At 38.1% G+C, this 27,902-nt stretch overlaps 1 protein-coding gene across 2 annotated transcripts; it reads left to right on the forward strand.

Annotated features, from left to right (window-relative positions):
• On the forward strand, positions 1-27,727 carry s1pr2 (sphingosine-1-phosphate receptor 2). Of its 2 annotated transcripts, none has more exons than XM_016465714.1 (2): positions 1-363; positions 24,846-27,727. In XM_016465714.1, the coding sequence occupies exon 2, from the start codon at positions 24,942-24,944 to the stop codon at positions 26,052-26,054; it is 1,113 nt and encodes a 370-aa protein (XP_016321200.1). In that variant the 5' UTR covers positions 1-363; positions 24,846-24,941; the 3' UTR covers positions 26,055-27,727. The 2 variants fall into 2 exon arrangements, with proteins under 2 accessions (XP_016321200.1, XP_016321201.1); XM_016465715.1 differs by lacking the exon at positions 1-363 and adding an exon at positions 13,346-13,388.
• Positions 27,728-27,902: the final 175 nt, after the last annotated feature.

Below are 27,902 nucleotides of genomic sequence, written 5' to 3' on the forward strand. Positions count from 1 at the left end.
GCGCGCATAGACCGTGAGGTTGTTGTTCAGTCGAACAGCGCGTGGATTACAGAGTTCTGAATTAAACGGCAAGTACAGCCGTACCTGACGCGTCCTAGAGACGTCAACGCAAACCTAGAGAGTATTTCTCATGCCTTTTGACGTTTATCTTAACCATGGCTGCGTTAATGATTAGATTACATGCAGCAGTGACTCCGCGAAAGTTGTTACTTTTATAACATCAGTTATTTTTGGCTCTCCCGACGGATCCTTCGAGACTCGATCAAGCGGAATCAGGAATTACGGAATCTCATGTAAACGTTGTAAATGAAGATTAAAAACATCGGCGCTCGCTTCTTCTCTCTGCCAAGCATCGCACATGGGGTAAGTAAGTTTCCCAGCGCTCAAATAACCATATCTCTAACTGAAGTCAAATGTCCCTTAGTGTTACAATAGTTCTATGTCCTCATTAATTTTCATAGCAGCGCGATAGAGCTGTGTATTTTAATGGCCACTCTTATGCAAATGCTTAAGACAGATGTGTGACCCTTCTCAAAACTCACACTTTAACAGCAACTTGTGATGTTTATTTGTCAACAGAGGCACGTTTCTATCACCGTCAGCTCAGTGATCTTTCTCGCATGCACTCATCTGATAAGGAACTGTGTGAGATAGTCTTATCAAAGCTTTCGACACATGCCTTTTCCTCTAGTGTCTGTTAAATATAAAGTGTGACATGCATACGTTTTGCATGCCTTATGAGTAGCCCGCAAATGTTTGCCCACCGATGTAATGTGTAACATGCGCAGTTAAACATTGACCTGTATCATCCAGACTTGCTGGATTCATGTGTATTGCAGGAGCTCTTCATTTGTCAACAGGGACTGGTTCTTGCTGAGCTCATAGCACGCAGGGAGCTTTGCGACATTTGTAGCCGTTGAGGACTGGCATTATTCCTAAAGGATGTATTAATAAGACAAAAGACTCTATTATGGCATTATGCTGCTGGACAGAGTGCTCTGAGACTGGTGTCTGTCTCTTAAAGGGATAGCCCACACAAAAATGACAATTCTGTCATCATTTACTTGTTTGTCTTGTGTTTCTTGGAACATAATGTTTAGGGGGATTTTTATTTGAAACCTACTTAAGATATCACTTTTTGGTGAATGAGTCTTAAAGGGACAATTTACCCACAAATGTAAATTCTGTCATCATTTACTCATCCTCAAGTTGTTGTAAACCCCTATGACTTCCTTTCATCTGCGAAACACAAAAGGTTGTGCCACTTTCATTGCGTGTTTTTTTTTTTTTGTACAATAAAAGCGAATGGTAACTGAGGCCTGGTTGTTTTGCCTTACATCACCCTTTGTGTTCCAGGCAAAAAGGAAAGTCATACGGGTTTGAAACCTGATTCTTGATCGGCGGTTTCGTTTTCCTAGTTATTTTTTGATAATCTTTGTTTGATCTCAAACATCATTCATGCTTGCACACATTCAAACATGCATATCAATCAGTTGCAAGACATACAAGAACCAGTTGTGTTTTTAATGGCGCTTGATTGTAAAAATATGGTACAAATTTTTTTGGAAGGATAAAAAAGCATGCTGATTTTGTACGGATGAGTAAATGATGATAGAATTAGCATTTTTGGGTAGACTAGTCGTTTAAGGTTTTTGTGTTGACAGTTTTTTTTTTTATAATGAAACCAGACAATTGTAGAGATGTAGGTCAGCTCTATTGTATATACTGATTTTTGTCTCCCCTGGAATCCAAAGCTACATTGAAAAGCCATTGCGCTGGCTTCTGAATTTAGGTCAAGCTATGAAATGCATCTGTCCCATTAGTCCAAAATGCCATCATCATTCACTAACTAACAGCACCTCTCTGAGGTACTGACTGTACATTCTGATTGTACATTCTCTCTAGGACAAGAAAAGAGGATGGGGTTGTGATGTTTTGTAATCTGCTTTTGTTGTACACAATGCCTCCCTCTGCAAGATAAGCCGATATGTAAGAGGAAACGCTGATTATCACATTGAGAGCTGTCCATCCATCATTCTCAAGTGGGGATGTGAAATGTGTGCGTGGTCAAGTTATTAATCTAAAAGCTCTAAATGGAATGATTGCATTATCTTGTCTATTCTGTGACTGAGTGCTTTGCACTTGCACATGGGAATTTCTGCATGCTTTTCAAAGGAGAGCTAACTAGTTATTGGATGGAAACAGCATTACTAAAGTGGGAAAATGAAGCCGAGCAGGAATATCAGGTGTTGGATCTATTGATGGATGTGGAGAGAGCAGAGTTTCTATTCAGTGGGGTCTATTCAGGTGATGGTGGGGTGTAGTAAAAACAGCAGATTTTCATCACGCTGGGATCCGATCTGTAGACAGAGCTGATATGGGCAGCATGTAGTCCACGTTGGCATCATGTGATGCCATGCTTCATTAAACCAGAACAAAACCAGCCACGCTGTCTCCGCTGACTACCACCGGCTTTCTTCATTCAAGTTCACACTCTCAGCCCATGTCAACATGAGAGAAGATTCAGCTGGTTTTTATTTAATATTACCTGCTGTGCCTTGAATGGACACTACACTCTTAAAAATAAAGGTTCTTTAGTAGCATTGATGGTTCCATTAAGAACCTTCATCATCCATGCAATCTTTCCATTCCACTAAAGGTTCTTTACAGTGGAAAAAGTTTTTTTTAGATTTTTAAAATGTTCTTCTCACCAAGAAAAAAAAGATTATTTGGGCAACCAAAAATGGTTCAATTTTTGTGAAAACCTTTTTGGAACCTTTATTTTTAAGAGTGGCCAACATGGAATACCCTGGATTTTTTTTTTTGTACTTTCTTTTTTTTGATAATCTTTGTTTGATCTCAAACATCATTCATGCTTGCACACATTCAAACATGCATATCAATCAGTTGCAAGACATACAAGAACCAGTTGTGTTTTTAATGGCGCTTGATTGTAAAAATATGGTACAAATTTTTTTGGAAGGATAAAAAAGCATGCTGATTTTGTACGGATGAGTAAATGATGATAGAATTAGCATTTTTGGGTAGACTAGTCGTTTAAGGTTTTTGTGTTGACAGTTTTTTTTTTTATAATGAAACCAGACAATTGTAGAGATGTAGGTCAGCTCTATTGTATATACTGATTTTTGTCTCCCCTGGAATCCAAAGCTACATTGAAAAGCCATTGCGCTGGCTTCTGAATTTAGGTCAAGCTATGAAATGCATCTGTCCCATTAGTCCAAAATGCCATCATCATTCACTAACTAACAGCACCTCTCTGAGGTACTGACTGTACATTCTGATTGTACATTCTCTCTAGGACAAGAAAAGAGGATGGGGTTGTGATGTTTTGTAATCTGCTTTTGTTGTACACAATGCCTCCCTCTGCAAGATAAGCCGATATGTAAGAGGAAACGCTGATTATCACATTGAGAGCTGTCCATCCATCATTCTCAAGTGGGGATGTGAAATGTGTGCGTGGTCAAGTTATTAATCTAAAAGCTCTAAATGGAATGATTGCATTATCTTGTCTATTCTGTGACTGAGTGCTTTGCACTTGCACATGGGAATTTCTGCATGCTTTTCAAAGGAGAGCTTGGGATTTTTGGGCTTGGTCACATGAGGGGTTAAGGGTGGGGCCAGGTCACAGTGTGGGCGGAGCAATCCCTCAAGGACTCTTGCGTTTAGCATTTTGGCAACAGGCACAGAACTCTTGCAGCACATCCTGAGAGAGACTTCACCGAGGAAGACAGTATCCTTGATGTCAAGCAGAGCATTTAAACAATAGTTCTCCCAACAATGAAATCACTTACTCATGCTCATGCCATTCCAAATCTGTATTAGCTGTGGAAAACATAAAGTGAATTTTTGAAGAATGTTCTGGTTGCTCTTTGACCAGGACTGGGGATGTCAAGCTCCAAAATGACATAAAAAAAGAATAATAAGTGGCACCAAAAAATAGTCCATATGATTTTTTTTGCACATTTCAAGCCAGTGAACTTGAGAACTCGTTCAACTAAATTCATGAATGATGTAGACAAAATACTTCCAAAGCACTCACGTGGTAAGATAAAAAGCCTCGAACTGGGCTTAAATCATTACAACTAGTATAGATCTATGCGTTTTGGCAAAACAGCCTTCTTCAGGACACACATCAATTGCTCAAACAGGAATTCTTAAACTAGTGTTAATATAAATAATAATAAAATAAATAAATTCATGAATGAATTCATATCTGACTTCAAAAAACGATTTGTTCACAAATTGGTAAGCTAATGTCAAGATTTTCAGTCAATACGCTCCTAAAAAATAGAAGTCAAGTCAAGTCAAGTCAAGTCAAGTCAAGTCAAGTCAAGTCGTGCTTTCTTGGCCAGTGCTGTGGTGTTGTCAGCCCAGTAGAGATCCTCTGTGAAGCTCCAAATTGGTGTTTTTGTAGCGATGCCATACAATAGGGTGTTACTATGAACAATTCTGTCTTTTATGGAGCTTGACAGCTTGACTTATTCATTTTCATTATTTTGAAAAGAGAGGCTAGGATAATCACCTTGTTTAAAACAACGTGCAGTTAAGAAAATAATGAGTTTTTTTGTGTGTACTTTCTCTTTAAGGACAAAAGATATTTGTGCTCGAAGGTATAATGGAACATAGTCATCATTGGCAAACCAATATGTTTTGTTGTTCAGGGAAGAATGACCCTTAGGGATCAATGCATGTCTGGTCAACCAGGGCAGCGTTTTTTTTTTTCAATCACACCAATCAATAATAAACCATCTTTGGTGATATTAATAGAGGCCGGGGTTTCCAGTGCTTTAGGGCTTGCACTGTTATAAGGCAGCATGCCATCTTTCCTCAGCCGAAAAACACTTTTGCTGGGTGTGGCAGCTGGGACAAAATAAACGCCTTCTGTTTTAGAGGGTGCCGCTGAGCAAGTTACAACTCACAGCCGGCTGTATGGAGCTAGCAGTATTTGTGCCAAGAACTGGGAGTGTCACAGCAATGCATTGCCTTTGCTTGTGCTGCTAACTTTTAGACTTAAGACTGCATGTTTGATGCAACTGTACAGTAGCGTACATATTTAATGTTGAGACAATCACAAACACAATCCCGTAAATTTATGTTGTATACAGCACAGTCACTTAGCCCAATCTGTCTGTCTCACACAAGGCTCAGGGGAAACTTTCTAAATATTTACTGAGCTGCGTTTCAGTTAGGGCAAAGACTTTGTCCATTTTAGGACAGATAGCGTTTCGAGTCATGGAAGAACTTCTAAAGGTCTTGCTTTCTATTCATGTCTTGCATCTGTGCAAAATCACTATTTATGGGTTTAATTTTGCAAAACATCACCTGACTGATATAAATCTGCCATATACAATAGAACAGCAGATCCGGTTTAACATTGATGCAGGTGTACACAGATCTTCGGAATAGCAACAGGAAGGTGTATTTTGGGCAATATATTGCATTTAATATGTTTCAGTGGCACATCAGTTCCCGAAAGTGTTGCAGACTCAAACAATAAAGTGCAACTAATCATATAAGTGTGCATAGTTCGAATAGCAAAATAATTAGGAATTTGTAAAGAAATTTTTGTTATCGACGTCAATGTGCATCTATTCAAATTTACAGCATTTTGTAAAATAAAAAATTACCATCTACCCTAGAATGAATTTTGGCTAACTTGCAAGGAGGACAGTCATGGTTTGTGTCAACCCACAGTGTGTTTTTGTGCAGTGAATTACTGGCTGCCGAGAGCAAGAAATCATCAAAATTCATGAGACATTTATGTTAATGACATGTTAATTTTGCATATTGTTGAGATTATGCATGTTAATTTAAAAAAAATTGTAATGTATTATTTCACCCAAAAATAAAACAAATCTGTCATTATTTATTCACCTTCATGTCTGCTGAACACAAAAGAAGATATTTTAAAGAACGATGGAAACCAAACAGCATTGGAGATCATTGACTTCCATTGTATCTACAAAAAAAAACCCTCCGAGACATTTCACAAAATATCTTCTTTTGCATTTATTGGAATGACATGAGGATGAGTAAATGATTACAGGCGTTCCATTTTTGGGCTAACTTTGGTACCGTGTAGAGACTTGGTCAAGCAAATCCAAGTGAGAACCCAAGTGTTGAAATGACAACGCAACTCTCAAGATTAGAGAAGCCTTGCGGCAGCAGCATTTCCTTTGTAAATCTGTCTCTCTCTCGTGCTATGATAATGTTAACAATTTTCCTGGCCACGAAGAGGTTTGGAGATCATTTTTGTGTTAGTGAGCCGTAAAACATTTCTGAATGATTTGTGGCTTGAAGTACTCCATAAAGTGCTGGATATGTAGTGATGTGGTCACAGTGTGGTTTTCAAATGTCTAGCGGGCATCAGTCTGTCCAACTGCATTAAGTTTCCAGCAGGTACTGAAAGAGATAACGGCATGCCAGACCCGCACACCCTCCCCCTCGTGATAGACAGCGTATTGTTACTCTGACTGCCTTTGTTTGTGCACCTGGAAGAAGCCCACCGAGGAAGCCCTGTTGGAATGAAGAGCTGGATTGCTGGCTAGAGCTTGGCAGATTAAATTGTGGAGGGTGGAGGGGAGGGGGGCTTTGTCCATCAAACCTGTTCTTTCAGTCGTGGCATCTGTGATAGGATCAGGCCCATCCTCATGCTAACGCAAAGTCATGAATGTCCATGAGAGGCAGAAAGACAAGGATCCTGCCCACACTGGGGCTTTTTGCATGAGAATGGCCTAGATCTGTGCTCTCTGGTGGGACGTTGTTGCATTCACTTCTTTTTTTTTTTGCAATCATTTGTTGAAACAGATGTTGCACAACTTCATCTCGTCTTTTTACTGAAACTATATGAAACGGTTGGCGGTCTTGCAGAACTTGTGGTAAACATGTAGACTAAAACAACGTTTTTGGGGGGGGGGAATGGTCTCTCACTTCTCTTAAACAGTCAAATAAAGCGCTGATGTTTTGAAATTGGTAAGTCTGGTCTAGTCTCGTCTCCCTCGACGATGAAAAGAGGGGTTTTTACGAATGTCTTCTGAAATGACCCGCGGCGAACGCACGGGTCACTGGTAAGACTTATGTGTGGTGATAGAAAACAAAACACAAATGCGCAGACATGTCAAAGCCCAGACCCTGAAACTCAATATTGCAGAAAAACATATTCAGACAATGTCATATATTAGATTTACGGCTTGCTGTGCCAGTAATACAGTTAAAGGCCCACATGATATGATTTCTGACTTCCCCCTGTAACATATCCAGCACTGATTAGCTTGTTGAATTTGATCTGCTTTGGATCGATAACTAAACCACACCCTGTGGGCAATAAAATGACATGCACCAGATATTTTTGAGAGCACCAGTGGCAGTCCTGATTCAAAGATATAATCAATGAAGGTATGTCCAAAACAAAACACTTTTAACTAGTAGTGGGAATGTAAATGCAAAATAGGATGGTCTAGTGTTTAGTGTTTCAAGCTTTTTGATATCAAAAAAGGACCTGAAAATATGATGATCCCTGCAAGCTATATATGTTTAAAGGCATTCATACTCTGAAAAATAGTAAGCATGATATTATGAAGACGTATTATTTGCAAAATTAAATAATTAAATTTTATATTGTCTTTGAGATAAAAGCAAAAAAAAAGTTCCTTGGAAAATAGTTATGTTGAATTGTAGTTGGCACTGTATATCTACCCAATATTTTAGTAGTGTTTTCAATTGTAAACATTTAAAAAGACTTCTGACAAAGAGCAATATATGCCATTGAGATTTTGACTATAGTCAAAGATTATAGAAGAGGAAGTAAAACTTTCATTTTTACCATGACAGACAGTCTGTGAGGCAATCCAGTCTTTATATTGTCTTTGAGATAAAAGCAAAAAAAAAAGTTCCTTGGAAAATAGTTATGTTGCACTGTATATCTACCCAATATTTTAGTAGTGTTTTCAGTTGTAAACATTTAAAAAGACTTCTGACAAAGAGCAATATATGCCATTGAGATTTTGACTATAGTCAAAGATTATAGAAGAGGAAGTAAAACTTTCATTTTTACCATGACAGACAGTCTGTGAGGCAATCCAGTCTTTATCGTCCCAAAGGGACGTGCTCTAATATGTCAGGAGGGTCTGGGAAAGATGGAAGATCATTGTGCATTTTTGAAACAAAGCCAGTACTTGTGTTTATCATCATTTAATACAAAGAATACTTCAATCTAAACACACCCAGAAACACAAAAACGGAGTCTCTCAGAGTGGATCTGTTATAGTTTAGGCACACTGGCCAGTTCTCCCCCACCCTGTTTCTTATCCCTTCCATCATTGTTGGATGAAAGGTACCAGACCATAATACAGCATCGTATGACAAAAGGCCATCAAGACTGCTTTGTTCATCTGTGTGGGTGCCTGTTTCCTTTGTGGAGTCTCCCCCTCTTTTTTCACACCCTCAACCCCCAAACGCACCCACCCACAAGCACATACGGTACATTATCACCCCTCGACTGTCCCATACACAACTGACGCATACGAGGAACGCATGCGGGTCACATTTGCACAACGGTACAGTGTTGTCACAAAGATCTGACAGTGTTTCGTCTGTCTAGAACATGAGCGCGCACACAAGGGACACACACACACATCCCATAATAAAGCAGAAGAATATGAGCATGGGTGGGGTTTGCGTTATGGGGGAACAGGAGCAGGGCTGTAGAACAAAGCAAGCGTGATTTCTGTTCTAGGACCTTTCATTAAAGAATACTTCCTATGTCGGGACAACAGCAGAAGAGTGTGAGAAAAAACAAACCTGTGAAACTTGATCTTCTGTGGTTTAGATTTAACTGATTCTTGCCTTTATACCGGTAGCCTGCTGCAGCGTTAAACCACTTATCTTGGTTTGTCAGTTTGGTTGTTATTTATTTACTTTATGGTTGACGGTGATAATTCAGCAAATTGTAGTTTTTATTTACATGGTCTTCCTGTGCCCTGCTGATGTGTGGAGATCTCATCCTTGAACGTCTAGACATGCCTAAACCAGCAGTAAGTTCTCTGGAAGATTAAATAATGAAGTACTATTGCATTAGCTCATTATCTAATGAGCACTAGAGACGGCGAGACCATGGCTGTGGTTCTAAATTAATCCTTCCTGATGTTTTTTAATCACCCTTTTGTGGGCCTTTCCTTTGATCTATGCAGTAGACATTAAACCGTAGGGGGTTGGGGGACGACAAAGAATCGGGATCACAAAAGTGAAAAGACTTCTCAGCCATTAGCCAAGTAGATTTAAAATGTTTAAAGCAAAAAGTGAAAAATATAGGCTAGTATAAAATAATAAAGTTCTATTTTAAGTTATATCATATTTGTACTAAATGAAGAATAATTGATAATTGTTATTATAATAACAGCAATAATCAGCTAAAGTTTAATTAATAGTTAAATTAATAAATTTATTTATAAATAATGCATTAAATTGATCAAGTTGCAGTACAGACATTTGTGACCCTGGACCACAAAACCAGTCAAATTGAGATACTGAATAAATAAGCTTTCCATTGATGTATGGTTTGTTAGGATAGGACAATATTTAGCTGAGATACAACTATTTGAAAATCTGGAATCTGAAGGTGCAAAAAAATCTAAATATTGAGAAAATCACCTTTCAATTTGTCCAGATGAAGTTCTTAGCAATGCATATTACTAATCAAAAATGAAGTTTTGATATATCTACAGTAGGAAATTTACAAAATATCTTCATGGAACATGATCTTAATATACTAATTATTTTTGGCATAAAAGAAAAATCAATAATTTTGACCCATACAATGTATTTTTGGCTATTGCTACAAATATACCCCAGCGACTTAAGACTGGTTTTGTGCTCCAGGGTCACATTTATAATGTTGCAAAACATTTCTATTTCAAATAAATCCTGTTTTTTGCACTTTTTATTTTTGCAAGAATCCTGATAAAATAAAATCAGATTCCACAAAAATGTTACTGTTTTTAAATCAGCATATTAGAATGATTTCTGATGGATCATGTGACACTGAAGACTGGAGTAATGATGCTGAAAATTTAGCCTTGCAACCACAGGAATACATTGCATTTTAAAATATATTCAAATAGAAAACATGCTAACACTTTAGTATAGGGACCAATTCTCACTATTAACTAGTTGCTTAGCATAACTATTATTAACATATTGGCTGTTTATTAGTACTTACAAAGCACATATTCTACATGACCATATTCTACATCCCTAATCCTACCTAATACCTTAACTTAACAGCTACCTTACTTACTATTAATAAGCAGCAGCAAATTGGGTGTTTATTGAGGGAAAAGTCATAGTTAATGGCTTGTTTCTACATCCTTAATCCTACCCAATACCTAAACCTAACAACTACCTTACTAACTATTAATAAGCAGCAAATTATGAGTTTACTGAGGCAAAAGTCGTAGTTAATGATTTGTTAAAAGCGAGAATTGGACCTTAAAATAAAGTGTGATCAACGGTTCTTTTAAATTGTAATATTATATCACAATTTCACAATTGTTTTACTGTATTTTTAATCAAATAAATGCAGCCTTAGGATAACAATGTTACTTGTGTTGCTTAATGACCATAAACCTTTGAACGGTAGTGTTTGAATGCATGCATATTACATTACATATTCTATTGTAAATATATCAGAATAAATTACTATGTATATTTTATGTATAGTCCAGCACTACCCTGACTGTCCAAAACGTGCTACACACTGGGGGTTTCTCCATTCCACTATGTTTCTTTATACACAGCTCCTCATTTCCTGTAACCAGGAAATAATGGGGCTAAATGTAAGCTGAGTGGAATAGCAGCTCTCTCTCTCTCTCCCCCGTCTGTTTCCTCCCCTCCCCCGTGCGGCTGAGGACAATCGTATACCCAACTTTCCAAATCGTGCTGGATTACTATAACAGAACACAGTCTGTGTGGCACCCTGCCACTGCCTCCTGGCCATGAAAGGGTGCCTGGGCTTTACATAAAGTCAAAACAAAGACGTAATTAGCCGAATTAATTGAGAGAAGTAAAGACATGTAGATTGATGTCAGTTTGTTCTTCAGTGGCAAAGCTGGTCTTTTGAAATAAGAAACTAATTAGTACTAAGTTAAGTATCACAATTCGTGTTGCTCGTAGTAAAGAAAATAAGTGATTTGAATAAACCCCCTTACCCTTTGTTAAATGTCCATGCGTAACTATGAACATGAATGATTCCCCAAACAGCAGCAAACTGATGGAGACTCCAACAATAATAGACACCCGCACTTCTGTGACTACTAGACAATGATGAAACTTTCTAGTGCGCATGTGTCAAACGCATTAAAACTCAAGTATACTTTGTGTTTAACAACCCATATCTAAAGACCAGTTCATCCAGCACACTCATGACAATTCATAGTTTTTATGAGAGGAAGAAATTGTAAGATATTGTACCAACTGGCAAAAGGGGTTGGACTGTATGGTCAGGTTTACATTTGGGTCATACAATTTTTTTATGATTGTCTCATACAAATGAAGTCTTAGAGACTTGGAGAATTTTGACTTGAAGCCAGTAAACAAACACCCAGAACATCCTAGCAAACAAACTAGAAACACACTTCAGTTACTGCATAGTAACTACCAAATATCACCTCAGCATCACTCTTGAAAATAAAGCTTCCAAAAGTTTTGGAACTGCTTACTTTTTTATTTAATTTTTTTGTAGTGATGCCTTAGAAAATCAAATTTGGGCTCCTCAAAGGACCTTTCAGAGAACAGTTCTTAAAAGAGCCATTTTTTCCCTTGGTATTTTAATAATTAATGTTAATAAAAAGTAACCTTTTTTTGATCTAAATAACTTTTTGTGCAATGGAACTATTAATGTTAAAGGGATGGTTCACCCAAAAATTACAAATTTGTCATCATTTACTCGCCCTCATGTCATTCCAAACCTGTACGAGTTTCTTTCTTATGTTGAACACAAAAGAAGATATTTTGAAGAATTTTGAAGAACCAAACAGTTGTTTGTCCCCATTGACTTCCATAGAGAAAGAAAACTATGGAAGTCAGTGGGGACCATCAACCTTTTGATTACCAGCATACTTCAAAATATCTTCTTTTGTGTTCAACATAAGAAAGAAACTCATACAGGTTTGAAACGACTTGGGGGTGAGTAAATGATGACAAAATGTACATTTTTGGGTGAACCATCCCTTTAAGCCATTCGTGGAACCATTGATGCCAATAAAGAACCTTTATTTTTTAAGAGTGATCGTGTGTGTGTGTGTGTGTGTGTGTATGTGTATTCCTTACATTTTCTCCTGAATACCAAACTTTTACCTAAATGATTATTTTCTGTGGCACTATAGTGAAAGGTTCTTCAGATGTTAAAGGTTATTTATGGAACCATTTAGACGTAAAGGTTCTTCTGTGGAATCGTGAAGCACCTTTATTTTTAAGAGTGTAGTGGGTGGCTGTAGAAAGTGTCTTTAGTGGGTGGCCGCATGGTCTGACACTTTGACCAATGATGCTAGTGCAATGTCTGGCTTGTATTATTGCATGATTCCTCTTCTCATTTCCTGTCTCATCTTTCATTATACACATCTAAAAATGTCAGCAGAAGAGAAAATATTATTCTCTTATGCTATTCCATGCTCTAGAGGTACTGTTGATTCTGAAATCACACTAGCTCTATATAATTGCATCAGAGCTTGTATGTTGCTTACTTAAGCAACTTGTTTTTTTTTTTTTTGCTTTTTTATGCTTTTTCATAAAATGTCTATGGAGTTCCTCTCAGAGACACAGTTCATGAACGTGAGATATGGCAGACCCTCTCAAATCACCTGTATCTGCTCAAACTGCATAGCAGAGCACTTGGGAGCTGTTCAAAGATTTTTGCCACTTTCTTGCCGTTTGAAGACGTTTGAGTGTGTATTGCAGCTGAAACCAGCGTTGTATCTGTGGTTAAATCTCAGAGTTGTTTTTTTCCCAGAACTCCACTAGCTACTGCTTCTCAACATCACGTGTAAATAAATTGCAGTATGATGAACAGTAGTAATATCTTGAGACGGTATAGTTTTGTGTACGTCTGTGTTGTGACTGTCTATATGTTTGAATGTGCAGATGAGAAATGGATAACGTTGTCATTTGCTGTGTTATTCGGTTTTGTTTCCGAGATGTCTGAGACATCATTATCTAAACGCCTGGTGCACATCCATGTCCTGGAGATAAAAGTGGAAATCATTGAAAGGGAGGCTGGTTGTCTGCTGCTGAGGACAGATGAGTCAGAAGAGGAAAATCTCCCCCCAGACTCCCTAAAACTTTCCCAAAACTTGCTCACACACAAAACATGTAATGTATGTTCAAAAAAAAATTTGAATAAGCAAATATTTCATGATTCTAGTAGAGAGTGTGTGGAAAATATAAGGGGAAAACTTACATGGCAACTACTACTTCAGTCTTCAGTCAGTTCTTTTAATTTTTTTATACGACTGGTCAAAAACCATTAGATTAATAATGAGTATTTCATTCTCTTGACAACTTCAGTTTTTAAGAGTAAGAAAAAAAAGTTTATTATTAATTATTATTTATTTGCATGTTTTTATTCCTAGCAGCATTACTTGCTAAGTGATTTTTATGTAGTGAAGAGACACCTTTATTGCATTTAACTTGCTTACTGATGGTTCATGGTTGTAAGATGATATTTTCCGTAAAACTGTTTTGTAAAGGTATTATGAAAATGCTATACAAAAAAAAAGGAAAGAATTTCTTTTAAAATGTTTATTTTTTAAATGTATGCATTTAACATTACTCAGAGTAATAATTTAAGATTCTTTGTTGCTCTAAAATACTAAAATACTCTCAACACACACAAAGTAAATATTTTCTAAATAATATTTTGATAATTTGCTTCGATTTTAGTACAGTTACAATATAAATTCTAATTATATATATTTAATTATAATCAGTTTGGGGAGTAACGCATTACAAAAGTAACAATATTACAGTAGTATATTACTTTTTGCTGTAACGCAGTAATATAACGCATTACTAATACAATTTAGGTAATATTATTACTCGTTACAATCTCAGTAACGCACGTTACAACAACATATTTTAACTCAAAATTAAGTGGTGAATTTACCAACACCGCAAAACAGCACCAGACAATAAATTCCACGGGTAAAATACTTTGTCTATTTCCTGTTGCTGTAATTCGATAGTTGAGATGACTGAGACGGATTCTACATTTGTGAGATGGGCATACTGCGGGGTCGGAGAAGAGAAAGAATGCGGCGGATGAGCGCAGACAAGCAACAGAAATTAAGTTTAACTAAAAAGAACAATTTGTTTTTATTAAATCATAGTCTACATATAAAAGGAATTAATACGCGAAATATATTTGACTCAAATAATTAACGGATTAACAAAACGAAAGAAAAAAGACAATAATGTCAAATATGCTGCTGAGTTTGGCTCATTTTTGTGGCGCAAAAATTCACGGAAAGGAAACTGAGATGACAAGCGAGATGACAATTTTATCCTAAAATAAAAGTAAACACATTGCAGTTTCGAAGGATCTGTATGACCAAAAATTACGGATTATTTTATGTTTCCGCTGTTCGATTGCGCCGGCGCCTCACGCACACTCATACAGCATTGCAAACATTGCAGCCGTTCATTATCAGAATAAAATACTCTCAACCAAATATAGATACACTGGTTAATTAAAATCGTCCGTACAATCCGTGTCGTTCAGCCTGAGCTCGGGCCAAGCACATATTTGTTCATGTGAAGAGTGTGATTATTATTTTTTTATTTTTTTTCGGAAAGCGCGTTAAGTAGCCTACAAAAGTCTGGTTTACATACTAAATAGGCTAATAGTTTAGCATTCAAATACATCGCGAATATGGAAACATTTGGATTCGAATGATAGAAGTAGGCTGCGTGAGAACAAAGGCGTTTGCTTTCAGTTTCGCTTTAAACTAATTCATTTTGGCTTGTTTAGCAACTTATATTTTTCATTCTTGTTTTGCATACAATTAAAAACAATGTTATTTATAGAGATATTAATAGTTTTTATTAATATTCTGAACTAGTTTTTTTTTTTTCATTTTAATTGTAGTTAAAGTAACTCACAAGTAACTTAAAAGTAGTGTAACGCATCACAATTCAGAGACAGTAATATTGTAATGTAACTAATTACTTTTAAAAGGAAGTAATAAGTAATATATAATGTATTACATTTTGGAAGTAACTTGCCCAACAGTGATTATAATATATCGAAAACAAACTTTTAAAAAGATCATTAATATTTTAATTGCTTTTATATCTAGGTTCCATTGCAAAGGTATCGAAAACGTACCCCTGCTCTACTTAAGTCATTACTAATGTCATTACCAATGCTTTGGTTTTAGGCCAATCTGTTACATCACAGTCTGTCTCTCAGCGCTGTAGGAGTGCTGTCTCTGTCCGAGAACTCTGATGTTAATAACTTTAAAAATACACTTCGTTTCTAGGAATGTTGCCGCTTCCGCAGAGCTAATCGATGCATGGAGAGACGCTCTGTGAAAGAGTTAGAGCAGGCCCCAGGCTTGTTGCAGAGAGGTGGCACCAGTGTGCAAGGCTGGTCGGCATGCATTTGCGCTAAGACTTGCTTCAGCCTGCCCACATGTGTCTTGACTCGTGAGAATGGGGTTACATGCAGCGTCAGATGCAGCACAGCTAGCTGTAGTGGTATTGTATTATGGGTCAGCGTGCAATCTGAAGACATTACACCAAGTGGTTTCTCTATGTGTTTGTGGATAAAACTTCACCCACAAACTTTTTTTCTGCCAACGGACAATGCAGTATAAGCCCATTCGTGTTTTATTTGCTGTGGTTTATGAAGGAATGGTCTGGTCAAATGCACGTTAGGCTCTATAGACCGTAGCATTGTTGTAGATTACCACATTACATAATTTTTTACTTGTACCTCAGTTTATAAAATCCCACCAACATGCATTGACAGCTGTGCACTTACCATGGAAGACATCCATTGTACATACACTTGCAGTTCAAACATTTGAGAGTCAGCAAAAAACTTTTTAAAGACAGTAAAGACATTTTATAATGTTCAAAAAAATAGTTCTATTTTAAATAAATTCTGTTCTTTTGAACTTTCTTTGTATCATGGTTTCCACAAAAATTTGAGGTATAGAATGATTTCTGAAGGATCATGTGACACTAAAGACTGAAGTAATGGCTGCTGAAAATTGAGCTTTGCCATTACAGGAATAAAATTACATTTTGAAATATATAATTTAAAATAGAAACAACTTTTTTAAAGTTGTAATTAGTGTTGTCATGGTACCAAAATTTCAGTATTCGGTACCAATACCAGTGAAAATCCACGGTTCTCGGTACCAATTTCGGTACCAAAGCAAAACACAAAAACATGCTAATTGAACAACATTTTTATTAATAACGTTAAACAAAAATTAAATGTACAAAACCAATGCCATTCTTTATACTTATTTAAAAGTGTTTCAAGTTTTCCCACAAGTAATAAAAGTATGAAAAAAGTAAACAAGTTTCACCCAAAAGTTTAGTCATAGTTCTGCTGCCACTGAAAAACATCTGTAAACTGTTGTCTGTTTTAGGGTTTATAATATTTCACAATATTACTGTTTTTACAGTATTTTTGATCAAATAAGTGCAGCCTGGTGTGCTTAAGAGACTTCTTCCAAATACATTTAAAAATCTGACCAATCCCAAACTTTTAGGTGGTACTGTACATGTTGTTGCTTTTTTTTTCTTCAAACTAAGCATTATTTTCTGTAGTAATCAACAGCTTGCCACAGATACAGAGCTTGGCTTGAATTTAACCTGTGTTGTTCCTTTTAGATGAAACTTCTTAAACGCTGCATGCGTTTTGTTGTTTATTTAAGCAAAAAGGTGCTATAAAGTTGTGCCATTTTGTGAATAATATCTCAGCTAAAGGACATTGTTAGGCATGGCCAACAAAATGCCTAGTTCATTATCTATTTGGTAATCTAATGCAACTGGGGAATTGGGAATAATGAAATATCCAATACCAGCCAATATATATCCAGCACTAACCAATATCAGCAGATAACCAATATGGTATTAATAATATATATTCTGGATCCATCCTTACTTCGAAAAATATTACAGAAATGCAACAGAAATAACAATCCTGTGGGAGCTGTGCAGTGATATGGTGGACTGGTGTTACACTATGACTATATTATATATTATAGCACGTGTGGAGCACGGTGTACTGTTAACCAATTAGAATCCATTACCAGAGCTATTTGGTTTATAAACTGGCAAAGCCCAATTTTTCCAGTCATAGAAGTGGGCGACTGTAAAGTACATATCAGAGCTGGGTCATTAGCAGGGTGGAATGAGAGTGTGTTGAATAGAGCTTTGTGGTCTTGGGACTCTCTGTGTTGTATCACCTTCGCTGCATTGACTAGCTTTGACTCATGACTCTTTTGGCTTAATGCAACAGATGGAATTTTCCTCCCCCGTTTTCCTCCCACCCTCCTCCTGTAAGTGCTCTGTTTTTTACCCTCTTACATCTGATATTATAGAACCAGCCCTAGCTGGCCAATCAATACAATTATGTATGACGTAATTGCACAGCTCTCCGGGGCAAGGTAGAATCAGTTTACTGATCACGTGCTATAAACTGATTGTATTTTGATATTACTTGTATTACAGTCCGCCTAAAATGCATTCGAACATTTTGAAGGTTACAGTTTGCAAATTCGCCTTACTGTTGTTCTGTTAAAGGTCACCTCTGACTGCTCTTTAGCACATGTTTATATGACTTGCGGTTCCCTGTTTTGCATTAACCTGTTGTATTATAAAATTCCCCAAGAATAAGCTGTGTGTAATGGTGCATTTGTGGTAGAAGTGAAAAAAATGTGGTCATGTGGATGGTGCTACTTATCACGACGACTACAGGATGTAGAATTAGTAGCGTGTCGATGTCTGAAGCACTTTACAGAGCGCAACAGAGCCATTATGCAGAAAAAGAACTTTACTCATCCATTTATAACACACCGCAGACAGGTCGACATTTAAGCATGAGTAAAATAGGTGGCACGAAGCAAGCGTGAAAAAAAGGATGCTAACAAACAACACCTAAACAGACCTGCTTTCAGACATACTAAGCTGAAGTGAAACATCTGTCAGTTGCGTGTTGTTGTGTCTGGGTTTTTTCCAAGTGTGTGGTTGCTGACGGTTTGTGCAACTGGCAAAGATGTCTCAAAGATCTCTCTGGAGAACGAGGCAAATGGTGCTCAACCGATGCTAGGTAACAGGTGCGTTGTGGGAAGCATGGTTGCTCAGATGCCGCTTACTAATTGGGGCTTATCAGATATTGCTGGGAAGCGCAAACAACACCTGGGGCCTTTGTCGAGCTGTCATGGGGATGTGGGCGGGGTCCTGTCCGAGACTGGGGTCCTAAGTTCAGGTTTCACTGAAGTCGGAACGTGATCATATGCATGTCATAAGAACTGTAAGAGCGACCTTTATGATGAGTAAATTCTGAACCACAACCGTTTAATCTACAACGATTTCTTTAAGTTATGTAAGTATATCCGTTGCACTTTTGCCACAAAACGAGCGGCTTGCTGCTGTGCTTCAGTACGTTTCCTGCCGCACGTATTACACCTGTAAGAATCCGAATAAACTTCCTCTGCTCTGCTTTTGTGTCTCTCGCTTCCACCAAACCTTTCCCACATTAACTGTCTTGCTCTCCACCAGTCAGCTATCAAGTCTGAACAGGATGTTAGTCTTCTGACACCACAAGAGCTTCTTTTGGCCTGTAGTAGTGTAGTTGTGTACAGGAAGACTGCTCTTGTTGGCTAGCTGGACTGTGGAGACCTGCTACTGGAGATGCAGTCACAGTTTTGTCTACGTGCCCTCCATCTTATTTGTGACCCTGGAGCACAAAAGCGGTCATAAGTAGCACAGGTATATTTGTAGAAATACATTGTATTGGTGAAAATGATCAATTTTTCTTTTATGCCAAAAATCATTAGAATATTAAATAAAGATAATGTGCCATGAAGATATTTTGTACATTTCCTACCGTAAATATATGAAAACTTAATTTTTGATTAGTAATATGCATTGCTAAGAACTTCATTTGGACAACTTTGGAGCACAAAAGCGGTCATAAGTAGCACAGGTATATTTGTAGAAATACATTGTATTGGTGAAAATGATACATTTTTCTTTTATGCCAAAAATCATTAGAATATTAAATAAAGATAATGTGCCATGAAGATATTTTGTAAATTTCCTACCGTAAATATATGAAAACTTAATTTTTGATTAGTTATATGCCTTGCAAAGAACTTAATGTGGACAATTTTAAAGGCAATTTTCTGAATATTTAGAGTTTTTTGCACCCTCAGATTCCAGATTTTCAAATAAGTTGTATCTCAGCCAAATATTGTCCTATCCTAACAAACCATACATCAATGCAAAGCTGGTTTATTCAGCTTTCAGATGATGTATAAATCGCAATTAAAAAAAAAAAATTTAAGTCCAGGGTCACGTTTATCTTTCAGTATGATGAATATGGTTTTTCTGTAGAAGAAGAGACAAAAGAGTCATTATTTAGACAGGATGATCTGGCGTCCCGTTGAAGGACATGGCGGGCGGAGTAAGTGGGGAAGTGGGGCAGGCCGGAGACGGCATTGCAGACAAACCAGACCATCAGGTTTCACATGCTGTCAAATCCCTAGATGAAAGGCGGCAAAGGTCTCCACAGTAACACCGAGGACCTTGCAGACGGCCCAGTGAAATCACAAACATGAGTTGTCAGCAGCGAAACTACCCACTCAAACCTGTTCCGAGAGTGAAATTTAGGTGGGTGGTGGAAGTAGAGCTGTTTTGAAATGCATCTGTCGGTTTCTGAGAAGGCGACTCACAAATTTTAATGGGTGATTTAAGTTTTGGTCTGACAGTATAAACTGTTGATTGTTTACAGTGTGAAAAATGTGTTTACTTGAAAATAGTTCGAATGGGACGGCTTACGTTTGGTGCCATTTTGGACCAGTGTACCAGTAGAGAGTATCAAGTGAGATGCAACCTGGACAAGGAGGCCATTGTTCTTCACTGCTGCTCAAGGAAATGGCCTTGCTGGATATTATTGGCATTTGGCAGCAGGATTGTGCCACTGTCTACGCAGCTGTAGCTTATTGTGTTCTTATAGGTGACTGAGACGCGCATCCTGGTATGTTTACATAAGTCGGCATCTGTGATTATGTGTGTGAAGGGTTTTGAACTGTGTGCAGCAAACAGTGATGTTGAAGTGAGGTGTGTGCGTCACACAGATGTCTCAGATTCCTGCCTTTGTCTCCAGATGCCATTCCACATGGCTGCATAGTCTCTACAGTGACTCTGGATTTGCTCAGGATTTGCGTCTTTCGGTGTTGAGGCTTTGGCTGTGCTGATGGTGTCTTGGGCAGTGGTCCTCATTTGTCAAGAACAATTACATTCGAGCAATCTTTCAGTCATATCTCTGTGTAACCATCAGCCTAGGGATACTGTGGCTTAATATTTTGATTTGTCTATAATATATAGGTAGATAGTTACCAAAGTACGTAAGTATACACTAAAGCACATTCTGTTGTTCTCAGAGTTCACTGAAAGTACTGTGAGATACACTTTTTGGGTTTTTGTCATTTGGGACAGTAGAGAGCAGACAGGAAATTAAGGTGGAGTTTAAGAGACGATGAGATCAGAACGAGACAAAACGCTCTACATATAGCATTTTTGCTTAACCACTGGGCCATAAATGACATTTTTTTCTGTTGTCTGATTGTGACTGTATACTTTGGTATCTACTGGATATCTCTTAAAGAGATCATTTAAATTTTTCGGTGAACTTTGTCATCATTTACTCACCCTGATGTCGTTCCAAACCTGTATGAGTTTTATTTTTTATGTTGAACGTAAAAGAAGATATTTTGATGAATGCTGGTAATCAAAAGGTTGATGGTCTCCACTGACTTCCATAGTATTTCTTTCCCTACTATGGAAGTCAATGGGGACCAACAACTGTTTGGTTATTCAAAATTCTTCAAAATATCTTCTTTTGTGACATGTAAATGTCATATATAAGTCTGTAATTTAAAGTCGCAATGTCATGGAAGTAGTACCACATCCTCTGTAATGTGGCACATCAGAGTAAAATGGACTATCAAAAGAAAAAATGTAGAGTGCAGACTTTATTCTATCCATTAGTTGTTGACTGGATGGAGGCAGATCTGATTGAGAGCTTGCCGTATATTTAAGTTTATTAAAGCATTAAAACATGAAAGAATTGTTCACAGTAAGATCATTAGGATGCATATAGAAAACAGTTTCTTTTTTTTAACCAGTAGTTCTTGGAAAAAATATTTAAGGGGGTCTAGCACTTTTCTGATAGGTGGGGGAACACAGTATTATGGTGGATATTACAGTTTCCTCAATTGTGTGGCTACAAAGTAGTTATAGTTTTCATTGCATTACATGCCACTTCTCCACATTATTTCAGATGAACCGAATTTCAAAGATGTGTACCATATCAAAAGAACCAAAAAGCAGATTGTATGACAACTTCGAACTTTTACAAATTTGAACACAATTTATTCCACAGCAGAAAGCTGAATGCGGCAACTGTCTAGCCTAAAATCTAAAATACTGTAATTATATCTAATATTGTGACTATATGTCTGGAGCCAGGGCAGACACGAGTAATCATGCTTGCTTGCTCACACTCTCTGTGTCTCACACACACAGAACATTTTTACTCAAATACGTTTATATCACTTTTTCACACCACTGTATGTATATATATATATTTTTTTATTTTTTATTTTTATTTTTTTTCATGCGTTCAGCAGTCTGTCACCAGTTATTCCTCAATAAACATTCTAGAACATTATTCTCAGCATTTTCTCTGTTTATTTAGTCATCAGCAGTTAAAATGGGATTTTAGATTAGGGAAATGTTTATAGCCTTTGTGGCCAGGTGGAAATGACACTCTAGTCGTTGGTTTCAAAGATCTTGGTGATTCTTGTAAAATGTGATAGACATTCAAAAAACAAGTCGATGGTTACAGTGTCACGTTGTTTTACTCATCCCGTGATGTGAGGTTACATTACTTTGTAAGTCAGTAAATAGTAATAGTAAGCATCCAGCATTGCAAAAATGTACGTGTAGGTGTAGAAGACTGTGTGTCACATGAACTCTCACTTTATCTTAGTTCGTGGGGCAAGAACAGATTGTAGCTGAAGGACAGTTCTGGCATGTAGCGTTTACTCAGAAGGGAAATTCCAGAACACTACTTGAGCTATTTTTGGTTTCCAACATGCGTCTGATCAATGCAGGACCACTGCTTGTGCTTTAGATAAAACCTAGCACACACTACCAAAAGGAAGCTTGATAGTAGTGCTGGGCGGTATACCGGTTCATACCGAATACCGGTTTTTATTTTTGTTATGATATGAATATTTAAAATACAGCAATACCGGTGTATGTCGCTTAAACAACGTTCGTAACGCGACACTGTTTGAAAGGGGTCCCTTAGAAATCACAGCTCCCCCTTCTTATCCTATTCATTTTCTTCCTTTCCCACTAACATGGGTCACACTTTATTTTAAGGTCCAATTCTCGCTATTAACATACTATTAACTACAACTTTTGCCTTAATAAACTCCTAATTTGCTGCTTATTAATAGTTAGTAAGGTAGTTGGTAAATGTATGTATTAGGTAGGATTAGGGATGTAGAATATGGTTATGCAGAATATGTGCTTTACTAATAAACAGACAATTTGTTCATAATAGGCATGCTAATAAGCAACTAGTTAATAATGAGAATTGGTCCCTATACTAAAGTGTTACTCTAACTTGTAAGATGTGTAACAAAACTGCGTTCAATCAGTCATATACGTGTGGCACTCCTGTGAAAATGAAGTAGAGTGTGACAAAATATGAGGGGAGTGTCTTGATGAAATCTGAACACTAATAGTCAGTGGAGACACATTTGAAAAGCATGTTAATACCAGGTGGAAATGGTAATGCAACTAGGTTGACCATTTGCAGTCAGATCACAGAAAACACATTTTGATACCAGGTGGAAACAGGACCTCATGTGCACAGGCTGACCAGCAGTGTTAATTTTGACAGCTAATTTCGATTTAGTTTTAGTCATAAGACTTTAGTTGACTAAATCTGCAGTAGATTTAGTCAACTAAAATCTAATGGGTTTAGTTACAGTGTAATGCATTTATTAAGCATTTCTCTCAAATGTCCAAATTTTCCAAAATGTATTCCCGGACAAAACATCTGGTAATATGAATGATTTGAACATGCAATGAATGTAGACACAGATTTAACTGCTTTGACACGTCTTTATCTCAAAATTAAATAAAACCACTTCTCAAAGAACATGGTCTTCTTTTGAAATACCAAATGAAATACCAATGGTTATATAATATGTATTCTTTATAACTATGTGCATACAACATCCTTCATTCTTTCAAGCTTACATATATATTTATGTACATTCAAATTAGATTAATCCTTATTAGGGCTACTAAAGTGATTCATTCAAGAGCAGTGAGTAATTTAGGTGAGCAATTCACTTTTGTTGTTTCGTTAACAATAAGGACACAGACAACAGCAAATAAATTAGTCTGCTGTCCCTTTAAGACTGAATGCAAACGGATTCAATATACTGTTACTCACATCCGATATTCTCACAACAGTTTGCATTCACTTAAAGGGTTAGTTCACCCAAAAATGAAAACTGGCTTGTGTTTTACTCACCCCCAAGGCATCCTAGGTGTATATGACTTTCTTCTTTCAGACGAATCCAGTCGGAGTTATATTAAAATTGTCCTGGCTATTCCAAGCTCTATCATTGCAATCAACGGGTGTTGCAGTTGAACAGTCCACAAGTCGTCAAATAAAGCGCGCGCATTCATAATAAAACGTGCCTCACAAGGCCTTCTGTAGTGAACACAGGCTAATTTTCATTTTTGGGTGAACTAACCCTTTAAGATGTAACTGGGTGTGTTTACGTGAATACTCGTTAAAAAAGGACAATTTGAGATAATTTTGTGTGTATTTTTCCATTAAGACGTGAGAGAGAACTGAATTCAGTAATCGTGTGCCGATTCGGCTTTGTGCGCTCAGAAAACCGGACCGAATTAAGTGCTCTTTCGCGTCGTCATACTTTTCAAATTTATCCATATGTCTGCTCTTTCTTACTCCCAGACGCTGTCTTTTTTACATTTTATGAGACGTGCAGCAAGTGTATGCAACCTTATGTTCAGAGAGTTACAGTTCAAATGCACGCATCTCCCCTCCTTTCCACGCAGGAGATTTGTTCTTACTGGATTTCTGTCCAATCGCCCCTCCCTAACATTTTCATCGTTTTTATTCGTTTGCAAAAATGTCAGTAGATTTTCGGCATTGTTTTTGTCATTCAAACAGAGTTTTTATTTCGTTATCGCCTCGTTTTCAATGGTGACAAAAAATGATAAATTATTCGTCAACAAAATTAACACTGCTGACCAGCTTTGATTGCAAAAACTAGATTTAAACGAACACTCCCCCATCTTCCATTGTTTGGACACACAGATAGTCCTGTCCAAACCGGTTAATGTTATGCCCGGCCCACTCAAACAGATTGCTTGGCGCAGAAATTACAGCCCTTTTAAGTTTCAATTTGACTTGTGATTGGTCCCTTTTTACCTTTGGCCTGGCAGTAATCGTTCTGTTTTGTGTTTGTTTCCAGGTGACACCGAGGAGCTTCCTGGGCCCCTGAGACGTGACTTCGGGCTGGGCGTCTCATTTCCTGTGCCCCTGCTGGCCCAGACAAGCTGCCCTCTGAATGACTACTGGCCGTACCGTTGCAGGGCTTTGCCAAACTGTCACCATGAGCAAATACTCCCAATACTTCAACAAGACCCTCATAGAGGTCCACTATCGCATTGCCAAGAACATGAGCCAGAAGGAATTAAAAGACCGCACGGAGAGTAAACAAAGCCTGAGCTCCCTGAACATTTTATTTGTCATAATCTGCAGTATCATCATCTTGGAAAACCTCCTGGTGCTCATTGCCGTGTTTCGAAATAAGAAGTTCCACTCGGCCATGTTCTTCTTCATCGGAAACCTGGCCTTCTCGGACCTACTGGCTGGCTCCGCTTATATTGCCAACATCTTCCTGTCAGGCCCTAGGACATTTCATTTGGTGCCTGTCCAGTGGTTCATACGAGAAGGGACTGCTTTCATCGCACTGGCTGCCTCAGTTTTCAGCCTGCTGGCCATCGCCATAGAGCGTTACATCGCCATCACCAAGGTCAAAGTTTATGGCTCCAACAAAACTTGCCGCATGTTCATTCTGATTGGAACGTGCTGGGTGATGTCCATCCTTCTGGGAGGTCTTCCTATTATCGGCTGGAACTGTATTAATAACCTGGGGGATTGCTCCGCTGTCCTGCCTCTCAACTCCCGATACTACATCCTGTTTGTCGTCACCATCTTTACTATAATCTTGCTGTCCATTGTGATCCTTTACGTTCGCATCTACCTTATTGTGCGTACCAGCCACCAAGAGGCCACCAATTCTCCAGCTTACGCTCTCCTGAAGACTGTTACGATCGTGCTGGGCGTCTTCATCATCTGTTGGTTGCCCGCCTTCACCATCCTTCTCTTGGACACTTCCTGTACGATGGAACAGTGTCCTATCCTCAACAATGCTGCCGTCTTCTTTGGCTTCGCCACACTGAATTCGGCACTGAACCCGCTGATCTACACTTTGAGGAGTAAGGACATGAGGAAGGAGTTCCTCAGGGTGCTTTGCTGCTGGGGGCTGCTCAATTGTGGCCGGCCTCCTCACCGCTGCATGGTGCCACTCAAGAGCTCGAGTTCAATGGAACACTGCACCAACAAACATGAACATCAGTCAATTCCCATCATGCAGGACTGCACTACTTGTGTCTGATTTCGTCTCCTCAGGTGTTTGAAGATAAGGGGAGACCCCATCTTGGAGGCAAGGCACAGAAGATAGAAGTGTTCAGAGAGCTCATGGATGAAACGAGAATCATATTCAATGTCTTTGGACTCGGACATTTAGAGTAGATTTCTGTGCTAGAGTTCTACTGTAGAGTAGAACTGTGTTACCAGAACTCCCATGTGTCCTTTGTTGCTTCTATCCTTGCAAAAGTTCCTTACCACGTATTTGGCATTTTAAGGCAAATGAAAGAAAGCCAAATTCAAATAGGAATATGCGTTTAAGCTCTTTGACAAAACATGAAAAATCAAAGTTGCACTTTGTAGACTTCTAGGCAGCTTGGGATTGCATGCTTCTCATATGCTGACCAAGCTACCAGAAGTCACATACAAGTTGTATCCTATCCTCAAGTAGACTGGTTCAGAGATTCGAGTGGACAGATGAAATGTAAGGATCGACAATGCACTCCATGTGAGCCAAACTACCATGCATGCTTGCAGAACCTCGCCTAACGTATTTATCGAATTATTTGATATACATAACACCCTTTGATTACCGTTTGACAATAAAAGTATTCCGCTTCATTGTATTGCATGAAAGTCTAACCTGTGTAAAAACTAATATGTATGGCAACCCTATGTACAATTGTCAATGTTACTCCTCTTTGACCATCTTGTCCATCTAAACTCACTGTCCCTTACTATTTTTTTTTTACATTCCTAATTTTTCCTAAGAGGAAAGCACAATCAGAATGTGATTACTGAATTCCTGATATGAGTTTCTCTCGATGTAAACGCTGGTTGTGTTGGCATGACAATGCCGTAGCGTCGCCGCGGCAGCGTGTGCTTCGTTTCGTGCCCTCTTGACGAATGGAACTGAATATAAGAATGAAGTGTTACGAGCGAACATTTTCGCTGATCGACAGTATTACCGAACATCATTGTTCTCCTGTTGATTACTGAGCTTGCAGCAACAAGAACGGGCACTCACTGTGAAGTCTTAACGACATTTAAAGTTAACTGAAATCAATACGCCATTGATAAGACAGGAAACTCTGAGATTAGGACAAATTGAGCGTGCCTTTCTCTCTTTTGAAGGCATATATGCTGTCTTTTAATGGCTCACAAGTCTTCTGAAGAAACTTTAAACTTCCTGTAACCACAGGAAGTCCGGTGTTTTCCAATGCTTCTTCCTGTTGCTATGGACTGACCTTGATACGTTAATATCATCAATCCAACACTTTCACTCGCATAATCGTTCGCCGTTTAATCCCAACATGTTTTAGTTTCCTCTGCTGATCGCCTTAGTTCAGCAGAGAAAGCACTTTGGCAGCTCTTCCAATACCGGCCTAATGCATTTTGTTTTTTCTTCCTTTCTTTTTTAATGCATGAAGTGTTTAAGCCTGTGTGAGCATCCCTATCACTCCATTCAATGTAAAACATTGCCTACCCTGTGGAACAATGTTTGTTTTATATGATAAATATATGAAAGTATGTATGTATGTATCTGTGTAAAGTATGTATGTATTGTGTATATGTATAGAATGTCTTGTGTGCAATAGCCTTGTGTTTTAGTAGCAAGCTACTTGTGCTAAATCGGTACAATCCCAAACACTAATGTAGGTACATACATTAGTTCATTCCTTTTTTTTTTATAAAAAGAAATTAAATACAAAGAAATGTGTCATTTGTTGTTGTTCTCGGTTTTATATTTTGTAAGGTTGTAGTTGAAAATATCTAGATAGTTTCACACAGGGCCGTCCTTAGGGGGGTGCAACTGGTGCGGGCCCCGCGGCGAACGGACCAAGGGGGACCCCCCACCGAGGGGGGCCCCACTCCC

Source organism: Sinocyclocheilus anshuiensis, unplaced genomic scaffold, assembly GCF_001515605.1.
Source record: "Sinocyclocheilus anshuiensis isolate Anshui unplaced genomic scaffold, SAMN03320099.WGS_v1.1 scaffold1430, whole genome shotgun sequence".
In the NCBI taxonomy this organism is placed as follows: domain Eukaryota; kingdom Metazoa; phylum Chordata; class Actinopteri; order Cypriniformes; family Cyprinidae; genus Sinocyclocheilus; species Sinocyclocheilus anshuiensis.